This window comes from Mastacembelus armatus, chromosome 22 (genome assembly GCF_900324485.2).
Source record: "Mastacembelus armatus chromosome 22, fMasArm1.2, whole genome shotgun sequence".
In the NCBI taxonomy this organism is placed as follows: domain Eukaryota; kingdom Metazoa; phylum Chordata; class Actinopteri; order Synbranchiformes; family Mastacembelidae; genus Mastacembelus; species Mastacembelus armatus.
This window is the reverse complement of record NC_046654.1, coordinates 13,029,581-13,057,316: the sequence shown is the minus strand read 5'-3', so window position 1 is coordinate 13,057,316 and position 27,736 is coordinate 13,029,581. Positions and strand designations below refer to the sequence as shown.

Here is a 27,736-nt window from a genome sequence, read left to right as displayed (position 1 = left end):
TGTACTGTTGTTAAACAGGCCTGAGACCAGGGTAGGAGTTTTTAGTTAAAAAAAAAACTCAATAACTTGGAAACTCAATAAACTATATTCACTCACTGTAGGTGCAGCTGCAGGAAGCCAAATCATGCAGGACAAAATGCAGATTCAGGTGTTTAACAGCTGTTTCTCTTTTGCACATTCATTGTATGCTTTGTCACCTATTCAGGAAGTTGCATGTTGTTTCTTTGTGTTTCTCTCAGGTCGCTAACTGGAATTAATGCATTGTGTGTGTGGACCTGTTAAACCACCTGCACCACAATGTACATGACAACCAGCTGAGGTATGAGCTGATACATAGCAACATCTCCACCCAGTATTTAAGAGATGTTTAAATGTACAAACATACATGGGCAGGGTTATAGAGTCATTATATCACAATGATGTGCTGTCAACATTAAGTCCAAACACAATAATAACTTCTCAGAAATTGAAAAGGAAGAATAAAATTTATTTTTAATGCTCTTTCATATCAGCATCTATTAAACTGAAGTTAACTATCATTGTGATGATGTCAGTAAATGCTAAATACGTTAAAATGTATCCTCATTGTTTTTAATGTCAATAAAAAGTATTACAATTTTACTAATATACTTAATGTGCAACCCCAATGAGATCACATGTTAGACTGTTTTTCCAGTATAGGTAAAATTCTTCAAAGTTTGTGTAATGCCACGTCCTTTCCAGCCTTCACGGTGCCTGCTTTAACGTGCGGATGTATGAATTGTACCATGCAGACACCTTCTTAGGTTAGCCTTTCTTCATCACACCTTTCTGCATTTCTTACAGCTGGCTGTCTTCTCTCCCTGCTGTCCTAATCTTGTTTTCCAACCTCTTCGTCCATGGAGGATACTGCTCCTTACAGCAATTCATTTCGTTCAAATCATATCCAAGCATCAAAAGGACCACTGTTGCTGTAGTGTAGAGGTCACTAACAGGCGGACCGCGGTCCGGGTGCGGACCCAGTAGCCGCCCCATACGGACCCGGACGTACAGCCAAAACAGAAGATTGTGATTTAAAACCTAACGGGGCGCTTCTATTCCCACCGGCGCAGCTTTTTTAGACTTTACAGTAGTGGAAACGCACAGACCAATTGCATGCGAGTTGAGCCATCCCACGTGATATCACTCAGCCAATCAAGTCTGTGCATCCCAGGCGGTAAATATTACGGCTCTACAGTGTAAACAGAGCTAGAGGCAAGTTACACATGAAAACAGTGTTGCCAATTTAGCGACTTTATCGCTATATTTAGCGAGTATTCAGACCCCTCTAGCGACACTTTTTTTTAAGCGACTAGCGACAAATCTGGCGACTTTTTCTGGTGTTACTTGAGACTTTTGGAGACTCTGATGTGTCTGTACTGCACCATTCTTACACTTCTCAATTTACCGCAGTAAGACGGCAAATCAGCTGCAGCCGCGGGCCCCTCCCCCGTCCCAAAGCCTTCACAGGCGGCCCAGTCCTCTCGCAGCAGTCCCTCCCTCCCAGCTGCAGTCACAGCAGGAAATGTTCACGCCTCCGCGTCCCGACTGCAAATGAATCGCGCGTGCGATCATGTATGTGTGTGATCTGTACTGATGCATGGCATAATAAAAAAATAAAATAAAATAAAAAAGGTAAAATGTTCTTTGTCTAAAATAAATCACTGCATTTGACTCAAACAGCCTCAGTCATTTACAGCAAGGCAAATGTATTTAGTTCTGAGAACTTATTAACTGCAGGCCGTCATGCTACATTATATGGCACAGTACAAATATTTTGAGTGTCCCTTATTCTGTCCCTTATTTCTTATAAAGAATCACAAATGTCTCTTACTTTCCATTTCTGAAGTTGGCAAAAGCGTCCATCACGATTACAGCATGTGCCATGGACATTATGCAAATTACGCGATGACGCCATCCAGCGACTTCTAGCGACTTTTAGGACAGCCAATAGCTACTTTCCTTACTGACGAGTTGCCAACACTGCATGAAAAGACAGTACAAAGAAAAAGAAAGAGAGCGATACATGTAGAAAACAAAGCGAGAGAAACTGTAAAGTGAGACGGAGAAAGTGAGAGAACTTAGTTAATGAGAGAACATTATACATATCTACAGCCATACAGATATGTTCAGTTGTGTGTTACATGACAATACATATTGTCAGAAAGTTTTTGAATTGTACTGAATTCATTTGATTTGACAGTCAGGTATTGATTACATGCAGATGTTGATAAAACTACTAGGCTACTTAAATATATATCACACTAACTAGTTAGACATTATGATCTTCCGGACCTTTGCTTCAAGAAATTTTCTCTAACTGGACCTCTTTAAATTTTAGTTGAATACCCCTGCTGTAGTGTATATCAGCTTGTTGGTTTCAGTGATGATAATCGTACGGATTATTTGTAGTTCTGCTGTCTGTCACTTAGTCTTGGTAATCATCACCGCAGGCTCCAGGTATCCACTGTGGCCATGACCTGTAATCTCAGGTCAGCTGCTCTTGTGTTGAGCCTGCAGGTTATTACTGCGGATTGGTACCCAGTCTGTGAGTGTGGGGGGGGATAATGAGCAAGAGAGAGAGATTTAGCAGCATCTATAGTCAACATCTAAAACCTGATTTAGCAGCTCTTTCGTAATTCCATCTTATTATGTCTGTGTTGACTTAATATGTCAGAGATGTTATTGGATCAGATTTGACCTGTGCAGTGGATGTAGTGGCCCTGGCCCTTTGTGCTCTGTGGGGGCCACAGGTTTCGCCTCAGCTAGAAAAGGACCAGGTAAAATGAGTCTGGTGGCACCATAACTACATATTTTAATATGATATTTACTTAATCCTAAGACAGATCATTACAAAGTTCAACATAAATACATCAAACACAATACATTCATTGTATGCTTTGTCATCTTCTCCAAAACATCTAATTCAGGAAGTTGCATGTTGTTTCTTTGTGTTTCTCTCAGGTCGCTAACTGGAATTAATGTATTGTGTGTGTGGACCTGTTAAACCACCTGCACCACAATGTACATGACAATCAGCTGAGGTATGAGCTGATACATAGCCACATCTCCACCCAGTATTTAAGAGAGATGTTTAAATGTACAAACATACATGGGCAGGGTTATAGAGTCATTATATCACAGTGATCTGCTGCACCTCAACATGAGGTGTCATCAGAATAATAACTTCTCAGAAACTGAAAGTTAATGACATTTATTTTTAGTGCTCTTTCAAAACAGCATCGATTCATCTGGAAGAATTTTAACACCATTATATTTTGTAATTCTATATGTTAGAAACATATACAGAGTTGTAAAAGACATTTCCACCAGCTACATGCAGCCACATCATGCAGGACATTTTTAAATTACTCATTACAATGCAGATTGAGACATACAAATGCAGTTTCACTTTTTTCCTTTTGTTATATGCTGCTTATTCTCCTCCCTAACAGCAGATTCAGGTAGATGTATGTTATGGACTCTATGCAACATTTAAATATTTACTACCACAGTAACAACAAAAAATATAAATATATGTGGATTTTTTTTATCAAATTTTCTACCAATTATAACATAGTCAGCTGTTGACTCCCCACAGTTAATCACTGCTTAGTTATTGGTTTGGGACGTGGCATCCCACAATGCCAATCATCAGTGCAGCTTCGATATGACGTTGATGGTCATCGAAGAAGACGTGGGGCTTGATCATCTCCAGCATGGGACCTTTCTCAGATCCCCCCAGACAGAAAGCCTCATCAACCTCAAGACCCCAGTCATGCAGAGTGTTTAAGGCTCTGAATCCAGGACTGCCACCTCCACGAGATGTCACCATGTAGGTACGAATGGGGCAGTTGTCAAGCAGCTCTTTGTCATGCAGTTTCCTCTGCAGTTTCACTAAAACCTCCAGGAAACCTTTAAATGGCCCCTGAGGAAAGAAGGGAGGAGAGCAGCAATGATGTGACATGAAGGGAAATTATTTTGGTCCAACTTCAACATTAAATATATCAATGAACTATTTAGTTCTTACATTTGACTATGGCAGAAATAATCATGCAGTCAGAATTATCATCAAATCACTGGTCTTCATGTTATTTTGAGTCAGTTAATCAGCTGCTTGACAAATGTTCTGTCGCCCCCTAGTGGAGAGAGGAAATTTAGTTTTGTTTTTGTTTTTTGTTTGGGAAAAGTTCACTCATTAGTCTCTGTGTAAAGTGAAATAACTCTTGCTTTTATTTGAATATTTTATTTAGAGTAAGTGTAAATGAGCTGTCCATATCTCTGCCATTGGCCTATTGACATTTTTTCTCTCATTTTCCAACAACCCTTGCAGTCCCCCCACGCTCAAACTCAATGAAGAAGAGGACAGCATCACCATCAAAGGCAGCACACGGCTCACTCTGAGACACTTCTGCCATTTTGTCTGGTTCCTTCACCACAGCAGCTGATGACACAATGACACAATGATTCAACACAGAGTTGTTGCCTGATGTACATCAATCCATCATCTACCCACCTATTCCTCTTTAGGGTCACAGGGATCTGCTGGAGCCTATCCCAGCTCTCTTTGGGTGAAAGGCAGGGGTACACCCTGGACAGGTCACCAGTCCATCACAGGGCCACATAGAGACAAACAACCTCACACACTCACACTCACTCCTATGGGCAATTTAGAGTCACCAATCAACCTGACATACATGTTTTTGGACTGTGGGAGGAAACCAGAGTACCTGGAGAAAACCCACACAACCACAGGAAGAACATGCAAACTCCACATAGAAAGACCCCTGACCGGTTTCAAACCATAAACCTTCTTGCTGTGAGGCAAAGGTGCTAACCGCTAAGCCACCATGCTGCCCTAACTTACAATCCTTAATGGGTAAATGCTTTGTTTGCTTAATTTCTTACTTAGAAGAGGAGTCCAATGTGCCAGCCCAAATTTGGTCATAAAAACGTGAATTAAATATAGTACAATTCAGTTAATGCATTTATTTATTGAAAAAAAGAATCAACAGCCACAACATTAAATAATTCACTGCTCATTATGTGTTACATCCATATTTTTGCAAACTATGTTTTTCTTAATTTACTTTCTCTATTGCTGTTTTTTTTAAACTATTGATGGAAACTCAAAGTGTTTCCGGCTGTAGCCCAGACAAACAATGAAGACAGGAAACAAGTTTTTGTTTACAGTCAGTTTTACCTCAATCTTAAAACAAAAAAGCTTGAGTCCATAACACCAATAACAACACACCTAAATGACATAATAAGACCAACAGGAAGACAACAACCAGGGAGACAAGGAACTTTGGGCACTTAGCATCATGTAGCAGAAATTAAAACTGCTCATGATGGATGTCAGTAAGAGCTAAATATGTTAAAACATATCCTCATTTTCTTTAATGTCAAAAAATAAATATTAAATTATTTTACCATTATTCTCAATGTGCAACCTTAAAATACATTCATATACATTGACCAAATAATCACATGCACAACATACACACCATAACATGCAAAATTGACAGAAAAGAAATCCATAGAACAATGCGAAGGCACCAGTTTTAATAACATGTAAACACACAGATAAGCAGTAAAGTGATAAAATTACATCCAAAATGGAGATTCTGCATAAAGTGACTGATTGCACATCATCAGTGCAGCACAGGTCAGCACAGGTCAGCACAGGTCAGCACAGGTCAGCACAGGTCAGCACATCCAGGCTGCGTTCAGACTCTGTTATCAGAAATCGTCTCAAGAAGCCACCTGATGCATCCTAACTAACCTTACGGTTATAAATTAATATTACTTAGAATTGGCAGATTTTTTAAATATTTCTAATATTTGTTTTTTTAATTTTAGATATATATTATTTATTCATTTTGGTCTTTGATGAATGTGAGTAAAAATATATACCATAGAGATTTAAAGTACTGCAGGAGGTTGCTGTTTTATGAGGTAATTTTCTTCAAATGAATATTTTTACACACAAATACTACTTTGCAGTACCACATTCTAATTATCCAATTTTTAGGAAGGATTTCTAGGTTGTAACTAATGACTTGAAAATTAAAATTGACTTCATATATTAGAATTAATTAAAGAGTAATCACTTGACTGCTGCTTATGCTCTTTTACAGCAGGTATAAATGTTGCTAAGGCCATTAATAAGTGGTTAATAACTGGATCTTGACCTGGATCCTTTGCAGCCCTTTTTCATAAATTCATAGAGGTCAAATATTTTTCTACTTACTGGCCAGGAACTGATCTATAAAGCTTTAGTTAATTAATTACTTATTATTTATAAAGACATTAGTTTTGACTATAAATGAAACTTGTGTGAAAGGATATTGTCACTGACTAACAGTCTGAATGTCCTTCATCCAACCATTTATACCCTTTAGTCCAATTCAGGATCACAGTGGGCTGGAGCCAACCTCTGCATGGGCTATTACTAGTAATATTTGATCACCTGGCTTTAATTACGTTTTCAACCCATTTTTAAAACCTTTTGTTATATAGTTTTAAATGCATACTACATTTCCCAGTAGCAACAGTCTCCTGTGTTGCTGTGATGTCCCAGCTACTTGGGTGCTGAAGAAATCTCTTTGTCCTTTATTCCTTTCTTGGGGACTCTCTGAGCTATCCCATAGGGAACATGACACGCCACTGTCCCCATTTCCGCTGCTCCCTCCACATGAAACATCTGGTCATCAAAAAAAATGTGTGGCCTGATCTTCTCCAGCATGGGGCCCTTGGGTGCCCCCGCCAGAAAGAGAGCCTCATCTATCTCTAAACCCCATGAGTGCAGAGTTTTTAGGGCTCTGTACTGTACTTAATTCCTGCTTCTGTAGAGTGTAGACGCACTTCTGCTTGCTCCTGCTTCTGCCAGTTTTACTTTGCTTTTATTCCTTTTTACTTCATGCATTCTTACCCAATGATTTTATAATACACTTTTTAACATTATTTTACCCCTTTTTTACCGCATTTGGAATTTTAGTGAGGATTGTATTTTTACTTTTATTTTTGATCAACCTCCGATGACCATGCCTCCCTTCCCTGAGGACGATCACAGCAAACTCCTACAGAAAATCACTATGCTGGAAACTAAAGTGCAAAGGTTAGAGATGTACGTGGAGATAAATGGACTATCTGGGAAAGAGGACACTACTCTACCACTCTACCATAGTAGCAGACAAGAGCATGCTAGTATACAGATAACTAGCACTAACAAGACCGAGCAACAGGAGGGTTGTGTCCGGGTAAATAAAACTACTGGTATCAGTCCTCCCTGGAACGCTCTCGGAGCAAAGCCAAAGACTAAATCAGGACAAGCAACAGGCAGAACTCAGCGCCCAGAAATCTGTGATGCGACAGGCTGGCCAGCGTTACCATCCTCCTCAACTCCTGTGCAGAGGAAAGCACAGCCATGGATAACAGCTAAAGGGAAAAGGAGCAACAAAACTCCTAAGAAACTAACTGTACAGCTACAAAATAGATTCGCTCCACTACTGCAGGACCCTGGATCTTCATCTGATCACTTGGACAATCCTCCACATCCACAGAGAGGGGTAAGGTCTGAAAACTCAACAGAAGACAGAAAACTATGAGGAAAGCTAACAGGGCCTCAGACTCTGATTGTGGGCGACTTGGCCATAAAAGATGTGAGACGGATGTGCAGTAACAACACAAAAGTGCTGTATTTCCCAAAAGATATGGTCTCTGACACTACTGACAAAATCCTGAGCATCGTTGCAGAAAACCCAACTGTGAAAAACCTCGTACTACACACAGGGGCAAATGATATTGTGAAGCAGCAGTCCGAAATCCTCAAAAAGGACTTTAATAATCTGCTAAACACAGTAAGGTCGCTAAATGCAGAAGTTTTTGTCAGTGGACCTCTACCACCAGTCAGAGGAGGAACTGAGAGATTCAGCAGGTTACTAGCACTGAACACATGGCTTTCAACTGCATGTGATGTCCACTCAGTACATTTTATTGATAATTTTAACCATTTCTGGGATCGCAGGCATCTTTTTAAGGGAGACGGATTGTCTCTAAATAAATCAGGAGTAAAAGCTTTCACCTCCAACCTATTTTTCTTCCTGCGCCACAACCTTCCCTCTGCCAAGGACAAGATACGACGGGAATCTTCCAAGGACAAGATACGGGAATCTAAACAAAATGAAGAAACATCAAAACATCCAAAGTCAACACTCCCCCCCCGAATGCTCTAACATGGAGAGAACTCAGAGCAAAGATGAGGAGGCCACACCCCCTCCACTAGCAGACACTGCCTGTGAGGATTCACTTCCCACAACCCCGCAAACGCTACCTAGTTCACCATCTTCCCGGGGCATCCCATTCCCCATCACCAAGAACCTCGCCAACCTGATGAAGCACATCACTACTGGGCCCAAACTGACCTCCTCCCCCAGTGTCATTTTCACCCCCAGAAGCCCCTCAAAGCGGCATGCCCCACCAATTCCTCAGCAAGCTCTGCTGCAATCACAATTGCAGCATCCACCAACCCCTCCTCCACGCCGTCACCATAATCATTCTTTGTCTTTGTTTTTAACACACTAAATTTAGCTCTTTTAAATGTCAGGTCTTTGGTAGGCAAATCATTTTTAATCAATGATTTTATTATTAAGCACAAGCTTGATTTTATGTTTTTAACCGAAACATGGTTAGGACAAGATAATAATGCTGCAGTTCTTATTGAATCAACCCCTCCAAATTTCAGTTTCATGAGTGAAACAAGAATACACAAGAAAGGAGGTGGAGTTGCTATTTTATTTAGTGATAGCCTCAAATGCAAAAGCATATCATATGGAAAGTTTGACTCCTTTGAATATGTTGCTCTTCATACCAAATCCTCCTGTCGAGCAATATTTGTAACTATTTATAGACCCCCAAAGTACAATGCACATTTTTTTGACAAGTTTGCTAAATTACTATCTATTGTATGCATTGATTTTGATTGTATTGTTTTAGTGGGTGACTTTGACATTCATGTTGATAATCTCAATGATGCAAGTGCAAAAGAGCTCTTGAATATCCTGGACAACTGGGCTTTCTCAGCATGTAACATATCCAACACACATCAAGGGACACACACTGGATCTAATAATCTCTAAATGTCTTAATATTTCTGAGGTGGTGGTGACCAATGTTGCTCTTTCTGATCATTACTGTTTTTTTTAAAACAACCACCCCTGCTGTTTTGAACACAGGTGAAATAGAGGTAGTCCAAAAGCTGAATATTAATGAGAAGAGCTGTGCATTATTTATTCAGGTTTTTGCACCATCACCAACCATGCCATCAGCCCCTGTTGATGATCTTGTAGGAAGTTTCAGTTCCAAAGTTATGACTGTTATTGATTCCATTGCCCCAATTAGGACCAAGGTATTGTCAGCAAGAAAAAAGTCGAAGTCACCTTGGAGAAAAGCCACAGTGGTTAAAATTCTGAAAAGAATATGCAGACAAGCAGAACGCAAGTGGCAAAAAACCAAATTCCAGGTATATTTCGACTTGTACAAAGAGAGTCTTCACAACTATAACCAAAAACTAAAAAAATGCAAGGCAATCATTTTTCTCAGAGGTTATCAATAGAAACAGCAATAATGCCCGCACATTGTTTTCTGTTGTAGACAGACTCACAAACCCAGCACCCTCTCTTCCTTCTGAACTGCTGTCCAAAAAGTCATGCAATGATTTTGCAGCCTTTTTCACAGACAAAATATCAAAGATAAGACAAACTATCTCTAGCTGCAGTCCTAGGAACATGACAATATCACCTGTGCCTCCTTGTTCTCCAGTGAATCTAGAACATTTTGATCTCCTTGATCACAGAGCACTGGCAGAAACGTTTCTACAATTAAAATCTACATCATGCTGCCTTGATATTTTACCAACAAATCTTTTTAAAAATGTTTTTAACAGCTTAGCTCCAGATGTATTGCAGATTGTCAATAGTTCTCTTCAGTCAGGGCAGTTTCCCCAGGCCTTAAAAACTGCTGTTATAAAACCTTTTCTTAAAAAGCCTAATCTAGATGCTTCAGCAGTAAGTAACTACAGGCCAATATCAAATCTTCCATTTCTGGGAAAAATAATTGAAAAAGTTGCTTCTCAACAAATTCACAGATTTATGGTGCAAAACAATCTTTTAATGCACTTCAGTCTGGATTTCGCGCACGTGCACTTATTAAAATTTTAAATGATTTACATTTAAATAATGATGAATCCAAAACCTCTGTTTTAGTACTACTGGATCTCAGTGCTGCATTTGACACAGTTGATCATGATGTGCTGCTTGATAGACTAGAAGCGTGGGTGGGAGTTACTGGCTCAGTGTTAAATTGGCTAAAATCTTACTTACAAGATAGAGACTATTTTGTCCCACTTGGTAACTATGAGTCTGAGCGAACAAAAATGAAATGTGGGGTTCCTCAGGGGTCTATTCTTGGTCCTCTCTTATTCAATATCTACATGCTGCCCCTTGCTCAGATTATGGAATACTACAACATTGACTACCATACCTATGCAAATGACACCCAACTTTATATATCAGTATCATCTCATGATTATAGTCCTCTAATTTCATTATGTGAGTGTATTAATCAAGTCAAAGAATGGATACGCCAGAATTTTCTCCAGCTCAATACAGACAAGACAGAAGTGATTGTTTTTGGCCCCAAAAATGAAAGGTCAAAGGTCATTGCTCACCTTGACTCCATGTCATTGAAAGCTACAAATCAAGCCAGAAACCTTGGTGTAATCATTGACTCAGACCTGAATTTTAACAACCACATAAAATTCATCACTAAATCTTCCTATTACCCCTGAAAAACATTGCCAGAATAAAAGGTTTTCTGTCTAAACAAGATGCAGAAAAACTTGTTCACGCATTTATTTTCAGTAGGTTAGATTATTGTAATGGTCTGTTCACAGGTCTTAGCAAAAAGTCAATCAGGCAGCTGCAGCTAATCCAGAATGCTGCTGCCAGAGTCCTTACAAACACCAAGAAACTGGACCATATCACACCAGTTCTCAGATCACTACACTGGCTTCCTGTTAGTCAAAGGATAGATTTTAAAATCTTATTGCTAGTTTATAAAGTACTAAATGGTTGTGGACCAAAATATATCCAAGATATATTGGTTCCCTATGAGGTTTCCAGACCCCTCAGGTCATCTGGGACAGGTCACAGGTCTACTTGTGTTCCCAGAACCAGAACCAAACAAAGTGAAGCAGCATTCAGTCACTATGCTCCTCACTTGTGGAACAAACTTCCTGAACACCTGAAGTCTGCTCAAACTGTCAGCTCATTCAAATCAGGACTGAAAACTCTGTTGTTTACTGCTGCCTTTGAATAATTGTTCACCCTTGCTTTCTTAATGTGCTTTTATGTTTTATTTTAATTTACTTTACTTGATTTAAATTTATTTTATGTTAAATGTCTTTATTTTTAAATGCTCTTTTCAATGCTTTTAATGTAATTATATGCCTTGTAAAGCACTTTGAATTGCGTAGTGTATGAAAGGTGCTATACAAATAAATTTGCCTTTGCCTTTGCCTTTGTTGACCAACCTCCCCAGTACCTACGGTTCTTCCTTACCCAGCGCACATCCAGAATGAACTATTGTCTCCCTAGTCGTCGATTGACCACGACTAGGATTTTCATTTGCCGCCATCTACTCACAGACACTAAAGGAGACCAGGGAAGTACTTTTGTTGTGCCTTGGTGTTCTCCTGCTTACCGACACCGACTGGTAGCTTGTTTTCCACTGAGCAGAGGTGCTCAGTGCCTTTTCGTCCCGGCTGAAGTGCATTGCAATGACGAGGTGAACAACGGAGATCCCGTTCGCAGGAGTTGTGTGGTTTCACTTCTGCATGTTGCCGGATGTTTGTTCACTCATGTCTGACCTAGCTCTTCGTGGACATCTACTGGTCATTGTATGGTAACTGTCTGTGTGAAATAAAGCCCCTTTCCCTTCAGTCCTGTGGTTTCGTTTGTGGATGAAGTTTCCTCCGTTACTATGAATGTTTACCTGGAGAATAAGACTCATGCTATCTTAAAAATGATAAATAATATTGAAATTCTTATTAAAATAACTTTCTTAAATTATTTAGACTTCATCACACCAACCTTTGTCCCAGTATAAAGCCACATCTTGATAGTCTAGCTTTTTATTGCTGTGTATTTACAACCCAGAAAAACAAATCTACATACAATGGATGAGTGGTTAGCACTGTTGCCTCACAGCAAGAAGGTTCCTGGTTTGAAACCCAGCAGGGGCCTTTCTGTGTGGAGTTTGCATGTTCTCCCTGTGATTGTGTGGGTTTTCTATCTATACCTGATTATACAGTGAAATAAAATTTTGTTTTTCTGATGTTTGTGATATAATGGTAATGCTATGCTGTGTGATTCTGTTAATTCTCCTCCCTAACAGCTGATTCAGGTAGATGTATGTTGTGGACTCTGCAGAACATTTAAATATTTACTACCACAGTAACAACAAAAATAATATTTTGCATGCATTTTATTCTGGTTTAATTCAAATTCATTACCATCAGATTCATCATGATAACATATGATCACACATTGATTTGAATCATGTGTTTGGTACAGCTGTGTTAGATGATGATACATATGATTCTAGTTTAAAATTGTCTACCAATTATAACATAGTCAGCTGTTGACTCCCCACAGTTAATCACTGCTTAGTTATTGGTTTGGGACGTGGCATCCCACAATGCCAATCGTCAGTGCAGCTTCGATATGATGTTGCTGGTCATCAAAGAAGACGTGGGGCTTGATCATCTCCAGTATGGGACCTTTCTCAGATCCCCCCAGACAGAAAGCCTCATCAATCTCAAGACCCCAGTAACGCAGAGTGTTTAAGGCTCTGAATCCAGGACTGCCACCTCCACGAGATGTCACCAGGTAGGTACGAATGGGGCACTTCTTGTCAAGCAGCTTTTTGTCATGCAGTTTCCTCTGCAGTTTCACTAAAACCTGCAGGAATCCTTTAAATGGCCCCTGAGGAAAGAAGGGAGGAGAGCAGCAATGATGTGACATGAAGGGAAATTATTTTGGTCCAACTTCATCTTTACATTCATGGTACAGGCACAAGGAGAACAAGACAACACTGAAAATAGCAGATGACGTTTATATCACTGTTCCATCAATATTACATCATTAGTACATCTATGAACACTAGATGTGTAGAAAAGTGTAATGAGTTGTAAAAGTGTGATAACATAGAGAAGCCACTGAGGACATAGTGTAGTTCATTGATGGTGGTTGAGGAAAACTGCACATTAAACGTATCAATGAACTATTTAGTTATTACATTTGACTATGACAAAATAAAACAATCAAATGTAACTAATCACTGGTCTTTGTGTTGCTGCATAACAAATTTAATTGAACACATGTTGGTCTCTGTCGCCCCCTAATGTGGGGAGGAAGAATAAGTCTGACCACTTTCAATTTAAATCCTGTTTTATTTTCTACTGGGAAAAGTTCACTGACTGGTCTCTATGTAAAGTGAAATCTATTAGCTTTTGCTTTTATTTGAAACTTTGAGATTAAGTGTAAGTGAGCTGTCATTACCTCTTTCATTGGGTCATTGACTTTTTCCCTCTCGTTTCTATAGAACGCTTCCAGTCCCTCAGAAGCGTAAACACGTTCAGACTCATTGGAGAAGAGGACAGCATCACCATCAAAGGCAATACGCAGCTCACTCTCAGACACTTCTGCCATTTCTCCTGGTGTCTTCATCACAGCAGCTGCTATTTCTGATACAGACACAAAGATTCAACACAGAGTTGTTGTCTGATGTACAGTTGTGGTTAATGTTATCTGTGTTATTGGGTAGTTCTCTATCAGCTCAGCAATATGTACCATACACCATAATACACAGTTTCTCTTATTTACACTTACTGTTGTTCAACGCTTCTGTAACCATTTCCTCTGATTCAGACAGATACAGATGGGTGTTGTTTTCCTTCAAATTATTTATCAGATCCTCTCCACTCATAATTTCAGTTAAGTTTTCCAGGTCTGCAAACATGAATGACAAGGTCACTGAGGACATGATGTACAAAATGTTGTTTTAGCTGGTACCATTAAATGATTAAACCATTAAACCATTAAAATACAGATGAAAAAATTAATTTGGGTGTTTCAGTAACATACTGTGTTCTCTGATGGCATTGTTGAGTTCGTCTGACCTGTTGTCATCAATGAGTATGACCTTAAAGAGCTCCTGACTCTCAGGGTAATGCGCTCTAAGCTTAGCGTTCACTGCCTTCAGAGCCTGAGAAATGCAAATGAGTGCAAATGAGTGTTTCTGTGTTAACGCTCACACTCTTGGAATACATTCATTAACACTTCCTGCTAAATCACTACATGCTACGGGGTTTAAAAGTGTGTGTTTTTCCTCCACATTCACTGACCTGACAAAGCTGAAGGCAGGGCCAGGGCTCATGTTCTGCTCAGTGAACACGAGTTTAGCGGATATGGCAATGATGACGGGGCTCCCTGGCTCAGGCTGGAGGATCAGAGGGAACAAATGTGTTGAACAATAACTTGTAGTGACTTTTTCTGCACAGCATTAGTTTTTTTAAAAATAATGTTATTTCTTATGCATATATTAACCCCCCCACAAAAAATACCTGAACAGATCTAAAGAAATATTATATATATATATATATATATATATATATATATATATATATAAGTTATAATTAGAGATAATAAAAATTATAGATAGGTAAAAAAAAAACTTACAGGCTGACGATTCATCTTCACTCTTCACCTCTCTGAACTTCACACCAAGTACCGACTTTGTCTCTTTTATATCCTCTCCTTCCTTTTCATCTTGCTGATCCTGTTTCTCTTTCGCTCAGGTGTCCTGAAAAAATTGTCATAACAAAACTGATTCATCAACTCTTTAGTATTTCTGTCTTGTTTTTCCTTTGATGGTGTCATTTAAGTGTTGACTTGTTATCTCAGAAATGTAAGTCAGGTAGCACCATAAATACATCTTTTATTATGTTTTTATTGAATCCCTGGATCATTACAAAATGTGGCCAAATCAAACACATAAAACACAACAAAATACACAGTTTAGGTAAAATACTGATAATACTGTATATTCAGTACAGTAACTACAGTAGTGACAGTGTTTAACTTCTTGGTTTAACTCTGAGTAGTTTTAAGTTTCTCGAAAACTCAGTAGAATCTATGGATTTCACTGTAGGTGCAGCTGCAGGAAGCTACATCATGGAGGACAAAATGCAGGTTCAGGTGTTATCTGCATTTCTCTTTTGTACATTCATTTTATGTTTTTGTCGTCTATTTTAGAAAGTTGCATGACATTTCCTCTGTCTTTCTCTCAGGTCACTAAATGGAATTAAGGTCGTGGTGTGTGTGTGTGTGTGTGTGTGTTGGACCTGTTAAACCACCTACATTACAATGTATATTTAAGAGAGATGCTTAAATGTACAAACATACATGGGCAGGGTTATAGAGTCATTATATCACAGTGATGTGCTGTCAAACATTAAGTCCAAACACAATAATAACTTCTCAGAAATTGAAACTGAAGAATAAAATTTATTTTCAATGCTCTTCATATCAGCATATATTAAACTGAAGTTAACTATCATTGTAATGATGTAAGTTCAGATGTTTATCTGCCATTTCTCTTTGTACATTCATTTTATGTTTTGTCGTCCATTTAGGAAGTTTCATGACATTTCTGTCTTTCTCTCAGATCACTAAATGAAATTAATGTATTGTGTGTGTGGTGTGTGTGTGTGTGGTGTGTGTGTGTGTGGTGTGTGTGTGTGTGTGTTGGACCTGTTAAACCACCTACATTACAATGTATATGACAATCAGCTGAGGTATGAGCTGATACATGACAATGTCTCCACCCAGTAGTTAAGAGAGATGTTTAAATGTACAAACATACATGGGCAGGCTATAGAGTCATTATATCACAATGATGTGCTGTCAACATTAAGTCAAACACAATAATAACTTCTCAGAAATTGAAAAGGAAGAATAAAATTTATTTTCAATGCTCTTCATATCAGCATATATTAAATTGAAGCTATCATTATTATATCTTCAATAACTATATGTTAAAACATATACACAGTTGAGAAAGTGTTGTTTGAGAACTGTTGTTTCAGGAATACTACTTTGGTCAAACATGTAGTACAATTAATTAATATATTTGATTATTGAAAATAATAATCAGTCACAACATTAAATAATCCACTGCTCATTATGTGGTAGTTAATCAGAAGCTTGACTGATATATTTGATTTAACCTAATGAATAATGATTTAAACCTGTTTTATTTTTTCACAGGAAAGATTCGCTCACTGGCCTCTCTGTAAGTAAAACATCCATATTTTTGCAAACTATGTTTTTCTTAATTTATTTTCTCTATTGCTGTTTTTAAACAATTAATGGAAACTCATTGTTTCCGGCTGCAGCCCAGACAAACAATGAAGACAGGAAACAAGTTTTTGTTTACAATCAGTTTTACTTCAATCTTAAAACAGAGAAGCTTGAGTCCATAACAGTCCACATTACTCAATTGTAATGTTATAACATTTAGAATATATATATATATACGATTATAAACTCTGAGTAAGTGCACAGGTTGGTGTACTGTCTGGTCTCGCAGTCTTGAGTGACAGCTTTGTCTACCAGAAATTGGTGCTTTAACTCCTCTGGTGTTCCTACCAATTGCTTTCTGGGCCATGAGGCTTCTCATTTTATCTATGTTGCAGGAGCTTCCATGTTGTGTAGAGGCGAGTTTATTGGGTGGTAGTTGGATGAGACTGCTCCCTTCTTGGGGTCCTTCAGGATTAGGACAATTTGACCTTCACTTATTCATCAGCGTGGATCACATCTATCAGCAGCTGGTTCACTTGTGCAGCCAGATGGTTCATGGAGTGAAGCTAGCTTCATCAGCCAGTAGGTGTGGATCATGTCTGGGCCTGGTGCTATTCACTTCTTCATACTCTTTCTTTGATGTCTGTCACTGTGATGGTTACTGGGATCTTGTTCATGGAGGTTGCTGTGTCTGTTCTTCTGGTCCACCAGCCACTGAGCATTGTTGTTAATTTGACGCTTCTTTCTCCCATATGTTCTTCCAGTATTGTTCAGGCTCTAGCCATTGGTGGGTCCTGCTCTCCAGTTATTACAGTGAGAGACACTTTGGAAGGCCCAATGGAAAACTTCTGGTTTATTGTATTTGCTTCCATTTCTCTGGTGTACCTCTCGAAGCAACGTGGCCAGGGCTTTGAGTCTTCGTCTCCAAGGCCTCAGGTATGGACAGCCTGTTGAACTCTTAGGTAACCTGTTATTCCCCTGCCCCTTTTTCTGCAGACGGCCGAACAACACATACCCAGATTAAACTAGCTGTTGTCTTACAGTGTGACATATCGCTGGAAAGGGCGTTTCATTGGCTACAAGATACGTCAGTCATCATTGACAAAACAATGCGACTGGCTGGTTCTACTGTCATTAGAAGTTGTTCCTATCCCCCTGACTGGAATTTGCTCTCAGCGTTGATTCCTATTGGTTTTATGGTTAGTTACGCTGTAAAACATAACAAGCACGGTTTGATTGAGGTTTGATGTGATTCACAGAAGCTTACTATGTCAATCTTTATTGAATAAAAGTGTCATGAGTCCCTCTGGGGACTTCCTGCCTGAGGACCTTTATTGTGTTAAGACTTCCTTTTCCCTGTGTTCTAGTCCCTGGCAGCTTGTTAGTTATCTGTGTTTATTAGTTTCACCTGTGTTTGATTACCTGTTGTGTTTTCCCCTATTTATACCTCCCCTCTTCCTTTGTTCTGAGCTGAAGCGTTAGTTGTAGTTAGTTGTTGTGAATTGAGTCCATGAAGTTTTGAGCGTTTCTTTGTTACCGTCTCACCCAGTTTTTGAGTTTGTGTTTTTGTGCCCTGGAGTTCCCAGGAGGAAATAAATCCTCGGTAACCTGCATTTGGGTCCTACCTTCTCTCTCCCGCACCTCCACACACACACCGACACTTGACAAAAAGGCGAAATGAACCGTAAACTCTCCGGATTAAAACTTTCATGAGGAGGACGATGGTTTATGGATTTACTCAGGGATAATACGTCTTTTGGACTAAAACATGGATGCACTATGTTCCCTGGATTCTAACGAAAAAAACGACATGCAAGAATTGATGTTCAGTACATGTAGGAAGTAACACGACAGAAAAGGTAAGACTGGCGTTTTCCAGTATTTGTACTGTTTGTTAAACAGGCCTGGGACCAGGGTAGGAGTTTTTAGTTTCAGAAATACTCAATAGCTGGAAACTCAATAAACTATATTCACTCACTGTAGGTGCAGTTGCTGCAATCTACATCATGCAGGACAAAATGCAGATTCAGGTGTTTAACAGCTGTTTCTCTTTTGCACATTCATTTTATGCTTTGTCACCTATCAGGAAGTTGCATGTTGTTTCTTTGTGTTCTCTCAGGTCGCTAACTGGAATTAATGTATTGTGTGTGTGGACCTGTTAAACCACCTGCACCACAATGTATATGACAATCAGCTGAGGTATGAGCTGATACATAGCAACGTCTCCACCCAGTATTTAAGAGATGTTTAAATGTACAAACATACATGGGCAGGGTTATAGAGTCATTATATCACAGTGATCTGCTGCACCTCAACATGAGGTGTCATCAGAATAATAACTTCTCAGAAACTGAAGTTAATGACATTTATTTTTAGTGCTCTTTCAAAACAGCATCGATTCATCTGGACGAATTTTAACACCATTATATCTTGTAATTCTATATGTTAGAAACATATACAGAGTTGTAAAAGACATTTCCACCAGCTACATGCAGCCACATCATGCAGGACATTTTTAAATTACTCATTACAATGCAGATTGAGACATACAAATGCAGTTTCACTTTTTTCCTTTTGTTATATGCTGCTTATTCTCCTCCCTAACAGCAGATTCAGGTAGATGTATGTTATGGACTCTATGCAACATTTAAATATTTACTACCACAGTAACAACAAAAAATATAAATATATGTGGATTTTTTTTATCAAATTTTCTACCAATTATAACATAGTCAGCTGTTGACTCCCCACAGTTAATCACTGCTTAGTTATTGGTTTGGGACGTGGCATCCCACAATGCCAATCATCAGTGCAGCTTCGATATGACGTTGATGGTCATCGAAGAAGACGTGGGGCTTGATCATCTCCAGCATGGGACCTTTCTCAGATCCCCCAGACAGAAAGCCTCATCAACCTCAAGACCCCAGTCATGCAGAGTGTTTAAGGCTCTGAATCCAGGACTGCCACCTCCACGAGATGTCACCATGTAGGTACGAATGGGGCAGTTGTCAAGCAGCTCTTTGTCATGCAGTTTCCTCTGCAGTTTCACTAAAACCTCCAGGAAACCTTTAAATGGCCCCTGAGGAAAGAAGGGAGGGAGAGCAGCAATGATGTGACATGAAGGGAAATTATTTGGTCCAACTTCAACATTAAATATATCAATGAACTATTTAGTTCTTACATTTGACTATGGCAGAAATAATCATGCAGTCAGAATTATCATCAAATCACTGGTCTTCATGTTATTTTGAGTCAGTTAATCAGCTGCTTGACAAATGTTCTGTCGCCCCCTAGTGGAGAGAGGAAATTTAGTTTTGTTTTTGTTTTTTGTTTGGGAAAAGTTCACTCATTAGTCTCTGTGTAAAGTGAAATAACTCTTGCTTTTATTTGAATATTTTATTTAGAGTAAGTGTAAATGAGCTGTCCATATCTCTGCCATTGGCCTATTGACATTTTTTCTCTCATTTTCCAACAACCCTTGCAGTCCCCCCACGCTCAAACTCAATGAAGAAGAGGACAGCATCACCATCAAAGGCAGCAACACGGCTCACTCTGTCTGGTTCCTTCACCACAGCAGCTGATGACACAATGACACATGATTCAACACAGAGTTGTTGCCTGATGTACATCAATCCATCATCTACCCACCTATTCCTCTTTAGGGTCACAGGGATCTGCTGGAGCCTATCCCAGCTCTCTTTGGGTGAAAGGCAGGGGTACACCCTGGACAGGTCACCAGTCCATCACAGGGCCACATAGAGACAAACAACCTCACACACTCACACTCACTCCTATGGGCAATTTAGAGTCACCAATCAACCTGACATACATGTTTTTGGACTGTGGGAGGAAACCAGAGTACCTGGAGAAAACCCACACAACCACAGGAAGAACATGCAAACTCCACATAGAAAGACCCCTGACCGGTTTCAAACCATAACCTTCTTGCTGTGAGGCAAAGGTGCTAACCGCTAAGCCACCATGCTGCCTAACTTACAATCCTTAATGGGTAAATGCTTTGTTTGCTTAATTTCTACTTAGAAGAGGAGTCCAATGTGCCAGCCCAAATTTGGTCATAAAAACGTGAATTAAATATAGTACAATTCAGTTAATGCATTTATTTATTGAAAAAAAGAATCAACAGCCACAACATAAATAATTCACTGCTCATTATGTGTTACATCCATATTTTTGCAAACTATGTTTTTCTTAATTTACTTTCTCTATTGCTGTTTTTTTTAAACTATTGATGGAAACTCAAAGTGTTTCCGGCTGTAGCCCAGACAAACAATGAAGACAGGAAACAAGTTTTTGTTTACAGTCAGTTTACCTCAATCTTAAAACAAAAAAGCTTGAGTCCATAACACCAATAACAACACACCTAAATGACATAATAAGACCAACAGGAAGACAACAACCAGGGAGACAAGGAACTTTGGGCACTTAGCATCATGTAGCAGAAATTAAAACTGCTCATGATGGATGTCAGTAAGAGCTAAATATGTTAAAACATATCCTCATTTTCTTTAATGTCAAAAAATAATATTAAATTATTTTACCATTATTCTCAATGTGCAACCTTAAAATACATTCATATACATTGACCAAATAATCACATGCACAACATACACACCATAACATGCAAATTGACAGAAAAGAAATCCATAGAACAATGCGAAGGCACCAGTTTAATAACATGTAAACACACAGATAAGCAGTAAAGTGATAAAATTACATCCAAAATGGAGATTCTGCATAAAGTGACTGATTGCACATCATCAGTGCAGCACAGGTCAGCACAGGTCAGCACAGGTCAGCACAGGTCAGCACAGGTCAGCACATCCAGGCTGCGTTCAGACTCTGTTATCAGAAATCGTCTCAAGAAGCCACCTGATGCATCCTAACTAACCTTACGGTTATAATTAATATTACTTAGAATTGGCAGATTTTTTAAATATTTCTAATATTTGTTTTTTTAATTTTAGATATATATTATTTATTCATTTTGGTCTTTGATGAATGTGAGTAAAAATATATACCATAGAGATTTAAAGTACTGCAGGAGGTTGCTGTTTTATGAGGTAATTTTCTTCAAATGAATATTTTTACACACAAATACTACTTTGCAGTACCACATTCTAATTATCCAATTTTTAGGAAGGATTTCTAGGTTGTAACTAATGACTTGAAAATTAAAATTGACTTCATATATTAGAATTAATTAAAGAGTAATCACTTGACTGCTGCTTATGCTCTTTTACAGCAGGTATAAATGTTGCTAAGGCCATTAATAAGTGGTTAATAACTGGATCTTGACCTGGATCCTTTGCAGCCCTTTTCATAAATTCATAGAGGTCAAATATTTTTCTACTTACTGGCCAGGAACTGATCTATAAAGCTTTAGTTAATTAATTACTTATTATTTATAAAGACATTAGTTTTGACTATAAATGAAACTTGTGTGAAAGGATATTGTCACTGACTAACAGTCTGAATGTCCTTCATCAACCATTTATACCCTTTAGTCCAATTCAGGATCACAGTGGGCTGGAGCCAACCTCTGCATGGGCTATTACTAGTAATATTTGATCACCTGGCTTTAATTACGTTTTCAACCCATTTTTAAAACCTTTTGTTATATAGTTTTAAATGCATACTACATTTCCCAGTAGCAACAGTCTCCTGTGTTGCTGTGATGTCCCAGCTACTTGGGTGCTGAAGAAATCTCTTTGTCCTTTATTCCTTTCTTGGGGACTCTCTGAGCTATCCCATAGGGAACATGACACGCCACTGTCCCCATTTCCGCTGCTCCCTCCACATGAACATCTGGTCATCAAAAAAAATGTGTGGCCTGATCTTCTCCAGCATGGGGCCCTTGGGTGCCCCCGCCAGAAAGAGAGCCTCATCTATCTCTAAACCCCATGAGTGCAGAGTTTTTAGGGCTCTGTACTGTACTTAATTCCTGCTTCTGTAGAGTGTAGACGCACTTCTGCTTGCTCCTGCTTCTGCCAGTTTTACTTTGCTTTTATTCCTTTTTACTTCATGCATTCTTACCCAATGATTTTATAATACACTTTTTAACATTATTTTACCCCTTTTTTACCGCATTTGGAATTTTAGTGAGGATTGTATTTTTACTTTTATTTTTGATCAACCTCCGATGACCATGCCTCCCTTCCCTGAGGACGATCACAGCAAACTCCTACAGAAAATCACTATGCTGGAAACTAAAGTGCAAAGGTTAGAGATGTACGTGGAGATAAATGGACTATCTGGGAAAGAGGACACTACTCTACCACTCTACCATAGTAGCAGACAAGAGCATGCTAGTATACAGATAACTAGCACTAACAAGACCGAGCAACAGGAGGGTTGTGTCCGGGTAAATAAAACTACTGGTATCAGTCCTCCCTGGAACGCTCTCGGAGCAAAGCCAAAGACTAAATCAGGACAAGCAACAGGCAGAACTCAGCGCCCAGAAATCTGTGATGCGACAGGCTGGCCAGCGTTACCATCCTCCTCAACTCCTGTGCAGAGGAAAGCACAGCCATGGATAACAGCTAAAGGGAAAAGGAGCAACAAAACTCCTAAGAAACTAACTGTACAGCTACAAAATAGATTCGCTCCACTACTGCAGGACCCTGGATCTTCATCTGATCACTTGGACAATCCTCCACATCCACAGAGAGGGGTAAGGTCTGAAAACTCAACAGAAGACAGAAAACTATGAGGAAAGCTAACAGGGCCTCAGACTCTGATTGTGGGCGACTTGGCCATAAAAGATGTGAGACGGATGTGCAGTAACAACACAAAAGTGCTGTATTTCCCAAAAGATATGGTCTCTGACACTACTGACAAAATCCTGAGCATCGTTGCAGAAAACCCAACTGTGAAAAACCTCGTACTACACACAGGGGCAAATGATATTGTGAAGCAGCAGTCCGAAATCCTCAAAAAGGACTTTAATAATCTGCTAAACACAGTAAGGTCGCTAAATGCAGAAGTTTTTGTCAGTGGACCTCTACCACCAGTCAGAGGAGGAACTGAGAGATTCAGCAGGTTACTAGCACTGAACACATGGCTTTCAACTGCATGTGATGTCCACTCAGTACATTTTATTGATAATTTTAACCATTTCTGGGATCGCAGGCATCTTTTTAAGGGAGACGGATTGTCTCTAAATAAATCAGGAGTAAAAGCTTTCACCTCCAACCTATTTTTCTTCCTGCGCCACAACCTTCCCTCTGCCAAGGACAAGATACGACGGGAATCTTCCAAGGACAAGATACGGGAATCTAAACAAAATGAAGAAACATCAAAACATCCAAAGTCAACACTCCCCCCCCGAATGCTCTAACATGGAGAGAACTCAGAGCAAAGATGAGGAGGCCACACCCCCTCCACTAGCAGACACTGCCTGTGAGGATTCACTTCCCACAACCCCGCAAACGCTACCTAGTTCACCATCTTCCCGGGGCATCCCATTCCCCATCACCAAGAACCTCGCCAACCTGATGAAGCACATCACTACTGGGCCCAAACTGACCTCCTCCCCCAGTGTCATTTTCACCCCCAGAAGCCCCTCAAAGCGGCATGCCCCACCAATTCCTCAGCAAGCTCTGCTGCAATCACAATTGCAGCATCCACCAACCCCTCCTCCACGCCGTCACCATAATCATTCTTTGTCTTTGTTTTTAACACACTAAATTTAGCTCTTTTAAATGTCAGGTCTTTGGTAGGCAAATCATTTTTAATCAATGATTTTATTATTAAGCACAAGCTTGATTTTATGTTTTTAACCGAAACATGGTTAGGACAAGATAATAATGCTGCAGTTCTTATTGAATCAACCCCTCCAAATTTCAGTTTCATGAGTGAAACAAGAATACACAAGAAAGGAGGTGGAGTTGCTATTTTATTTAGTGATAGCCTCAAATGCAAAAGCATATCATATGGAAAGTTTGACTCCTTTGAATATGTTGCTCTTCATACCAAATCCTCCTGTCGAGCAATATTTGTAACTATTTATAGACCCCCAAAGTACAATGCACATTTTTTTGACAAGTTTGCTAAATTACTATCTATTGTATGCATTGATTTTGATTGTATTGTTTTAGTGGGTGACTTTGACATTCATGTTGATAATCTCAATGATGCAAGTGCAAAAGAGCTCTTGAATATCCTGGACAACTGGGCTTTCTCAGCATGTAACATATCCAACACACATCAAGGGACACACACTGGATCTAATAATCTCTAAATGTCTTAATATTTCTGAGGTGGTGGTGACCAATGTTGCTCTTTCTGATCATTACTGTTTTTTTTAAAACAACCACCCCTGCTGTTTTGAACACAGGTGAAATAGAGGTAGTCCAAAAGCTGAATATTAATGAGAAGAGCTGTGCATTATTTATTCAGGTTTTTGCACCATCACCAACCATGCCATCAGCCCCTGTTGATGATCTTGTAGGAAGTTTCAGTTCCAAAGTTATGACTGTTATTGATTCCATTGCCCCAATTAGGACCAAGGTATTGTCAGCAAGAAAAAAGTCGAAGTCACCTTGGAGAAAAGCCACAGTGGTTAAAATTCTGAAAAGAATATGCAGACAAGCAGAACGCAAGTGGCAAAAAACCAAATTCCAGGTATATTTCGACTTGTACAAAGAGAGTCTTCACAACTATAACCAAAAACTAAAAAAATGCAAGGCAATCATTTTTCTCAGAGGTTATCAATAGAAACAGCAATAATGCCCGCACATTGTTTTCTGTTGTAGACAGACTCACAAACCCAGCACCCTCTCTTCCTTCTGAACTGCTGTCCAAAAAGTCATGCAATGATTTTGCAGCCTTTTTCACAGACAAAATATCAAAGATAAGACAAACTATCTCTAGCTGCAGTCCTAGGAACATGACAATATCACCTGTGCCTCCTTGTTCTCCAGTGAATCTAGAACATTTTGATCTCCTTGATCACAGAGCACTGGCAGAAACGTTTCTACAATTAAAATCTACATCATGCTGCCTTGATATTTTACCAACAAATCTTTTTAAAAATGTTTTTAACAGCTTAGCTCCAGATGTATTGCAGATTGTCAATAGTTCTCTTCAGTCAGGGCAGTTTCCCCAGGCCTTAAAAACTGCTGTTATAAAACCTTTTCTTAAAAAGCCTAATCTAGATGCTTCAGCAGTAAGTAACTACAGGCCAATATCAAATCTTCCATTTCTGGGAAAAATAATTGAAAAAGTTGCTTCTCAACAAATTCACAGATTTATGGTGCAAAACAATCTTTTAATGCACTTCAGTCTGGATTTCGCGCACGTGCACTTATTAAAATTTTAAATGATTTACATTTAAATAATGATGAATCCAAAACCTCTGTTTTAGTACTACTGGATCTCAGTGCTGCATTTGACACAGTTGATCATGATGTGCTGCTTGATAGACTAGAAGCGTGGGTGGGAGTTACTGGCTCAGTGTTAAATTGGCTAAAATCTTACTTACAAGATAGAGACTATTTTGTCCCACTTGGTAACTATGAGTCTGAGCGAACAAAAATGAAATGTGGGGTTCCTCAGGGGTCTATTCTTGGTCCTCTCTTATTCAATATCTACATGCTGCCCCTTGCTCAGATTATGGAATACTACAACATTGACTACCATACCTATGCAAATGACACCCAACTTTATATATCAGTATCATCTCATGATTATAGTCCTCTAATTTCATTATGTGAGTGTATTAATCAAGTCAAAGAATGGATACGCCAGAATTTTCTCCAGCTCAATACAGACAAGACAGAAGTGATTGTTTTTGGCCCCAAAAATGAAAGGTCAAAGGTCATTGCTCACCTTGACTCCATGTCATTGAAAGCTACAAATCAAGCCAGAAACCTTGGTGTAATCATTGACTCAGACCTGAATTTTAACAACCACATAAAATTCATCACTAAATCTTCCTATTACCCCCTGAAAAACATTGCCAGAATAAAAGGTTTTCTGTCTAAACAAGATGCAGAAAAACTTGTTCACGCATTTATTTTCAGTAGGTTAGATTATTGTAATGGTCTGTTCACAGGTCTTAGCAAAAAGTCAATCAGGCAGCTGCAGCTAATCCAGAATGCTGCTGCCAGAGTCCTTACAAACACCAAGAAACTGGACCATATCACACCAGTTCTCAGATCACTACACTGGCTTCCTGTTAGTCAAAGGATAGATTTTAAAATCTTATTGCTAGTTTATAAAGTACTAAATGGTTGTGGACCAAAATATATCCAAGATATATTGGTTCCCTATGAGGTTTCCAGACCCCTCAGGTCATCTGGGACAGGTCACAGGTCTACTTGTGTTCCCAGAACCAGAACCAAACAAAGTGAAGCAGCATTCAGTCACTATGCTCCTCACTTGTGGAACAAACTTCCTGAACACCTGAAGTCTGCTCAAACTGTCAGCTCATTCAAATCAGGACTGAAAACTCTGTTGTTTACTGCTGCCTTTGAATAATTGTTCACCCTTGCTTTCTTAATGTGCTTTTATGTTTTATTTTAATTTACTTTACTTGATTTAAATTTATTTTATGTTAAATGTCTTTATTTTTAAATGCTCTTTTCAATGCTTTTAATGTAATTATATGCCTTGTAAAGCACTTTGAATTGCGTAGTGTATGAAAGGTGCTATACAAATAAATTTGCCTTTGCCTTTGCCTTTGTTGACCAACCTCCCCAGTACCTACGGTTCTTCCTTACCCAGCGCACATCCAGAATGAACTATTGTCTCCCTAGTCGTCGATTGACCACGACTAGGATTTTCATTTGCCGCCATCTACTCACAGACACTAAAGGAGACCAGGGAAGTACTTTTGTTGTGCCTTGGTGTTCTCCTGCTTACCGACACCGACTGGTAGCTTGTTTTCCACTGAGCAGAGGTGCTCAGTGCCTTTTCGTCCCGGCTGAAGTGCATTGCAATGACGAGGTGAACAACGGAGATCCCGTTCGCAGGAGTTGTGTGGTTTCACTTCTGCATGTTGCCGGATGTTTGTTCACTCATGTCTGACCTAGCTCTTCGTGGACATCTACTGGTCATTGTATGGTAACTGTCTGTGTGAAATAAAGCCCCTTTCCCTTCAGTCCTGTGGTTTCGTTTGTGGATGAAGTTTCCTCCGTTACTATGAATGTTTACCTGGAGAATAAGACTCATGCTATCTTAAAAATGATAAATAATATTGAAATTCTTATTAAAATAACTTTCTTAAATTATTTAGACTTCATCACACCAACCTTTGTCCCAGTATAAAGCCA

At 39.2% G+C, this 27,736-nt stretch overlaps 2 protein-coding genes across 2 annotated transcripts; both read right to left on the bottom strand.

Moving 5' to 3' along the window:
* Positions 1 to 3,271: 3,271 nt before the first annotated feature.
* Positions 3,272 to 11,999, bottom strand: LOC113126225 (cytosolic 5'-nucleotidase 1A-like). The gene is made up of 2 exons (XM_026300207.1): positions 11,782 to 11,999; positions 3,272 to 3,946 (listed from the first exon to the last, which is right to left on the bottom strand). Exons 1-2 carry the CDS (start codon positions 11,851 to 11,853, stop codon positions 3,635 to 3,637), a joined length of 384 nt encoding a protein of 127 aa, XP_026155992.1. The 5' UTR covers positions 11,854 to 11,999; the 3' UTR covers positions 3,272 to 3,634.
* Positions 12,000 to 12,546: 547 nt separating this feature from the next.
* On the bottom strand, positions 12,547 to 27,544 carry LOC113129771 (cytosolic 5'-nucleotidase 1A-like). Its single transcript, XM_026305856.1, has 7 exons — positions 27,327 to 27,544; positions 19,321 to 19,521; positions 14,491 to 14,580; positions 14,226 to 14,346; positions 13,971 to 14,090; positions 13,641 to 13,825; positions 12,547 to 13,064 (listed from the first exon to the last, which is right to left on the bottom strand). The coding sequence occupies exons 1-7, from the start codon at positions 27,396 to 27,398 to the stop codon at positions 12,750 to 12,752; spliced, it is 1,104 nt and encodes a 367-aa protein (XP_026161641.1). The 5' UTR covers positions 27,399 to 27,544; the 3' UTR covers positions 12,547 to 12,749.
* Between the last annotated feature and the right edge of the window lie 192 nt (positions 27,545 to 27,736).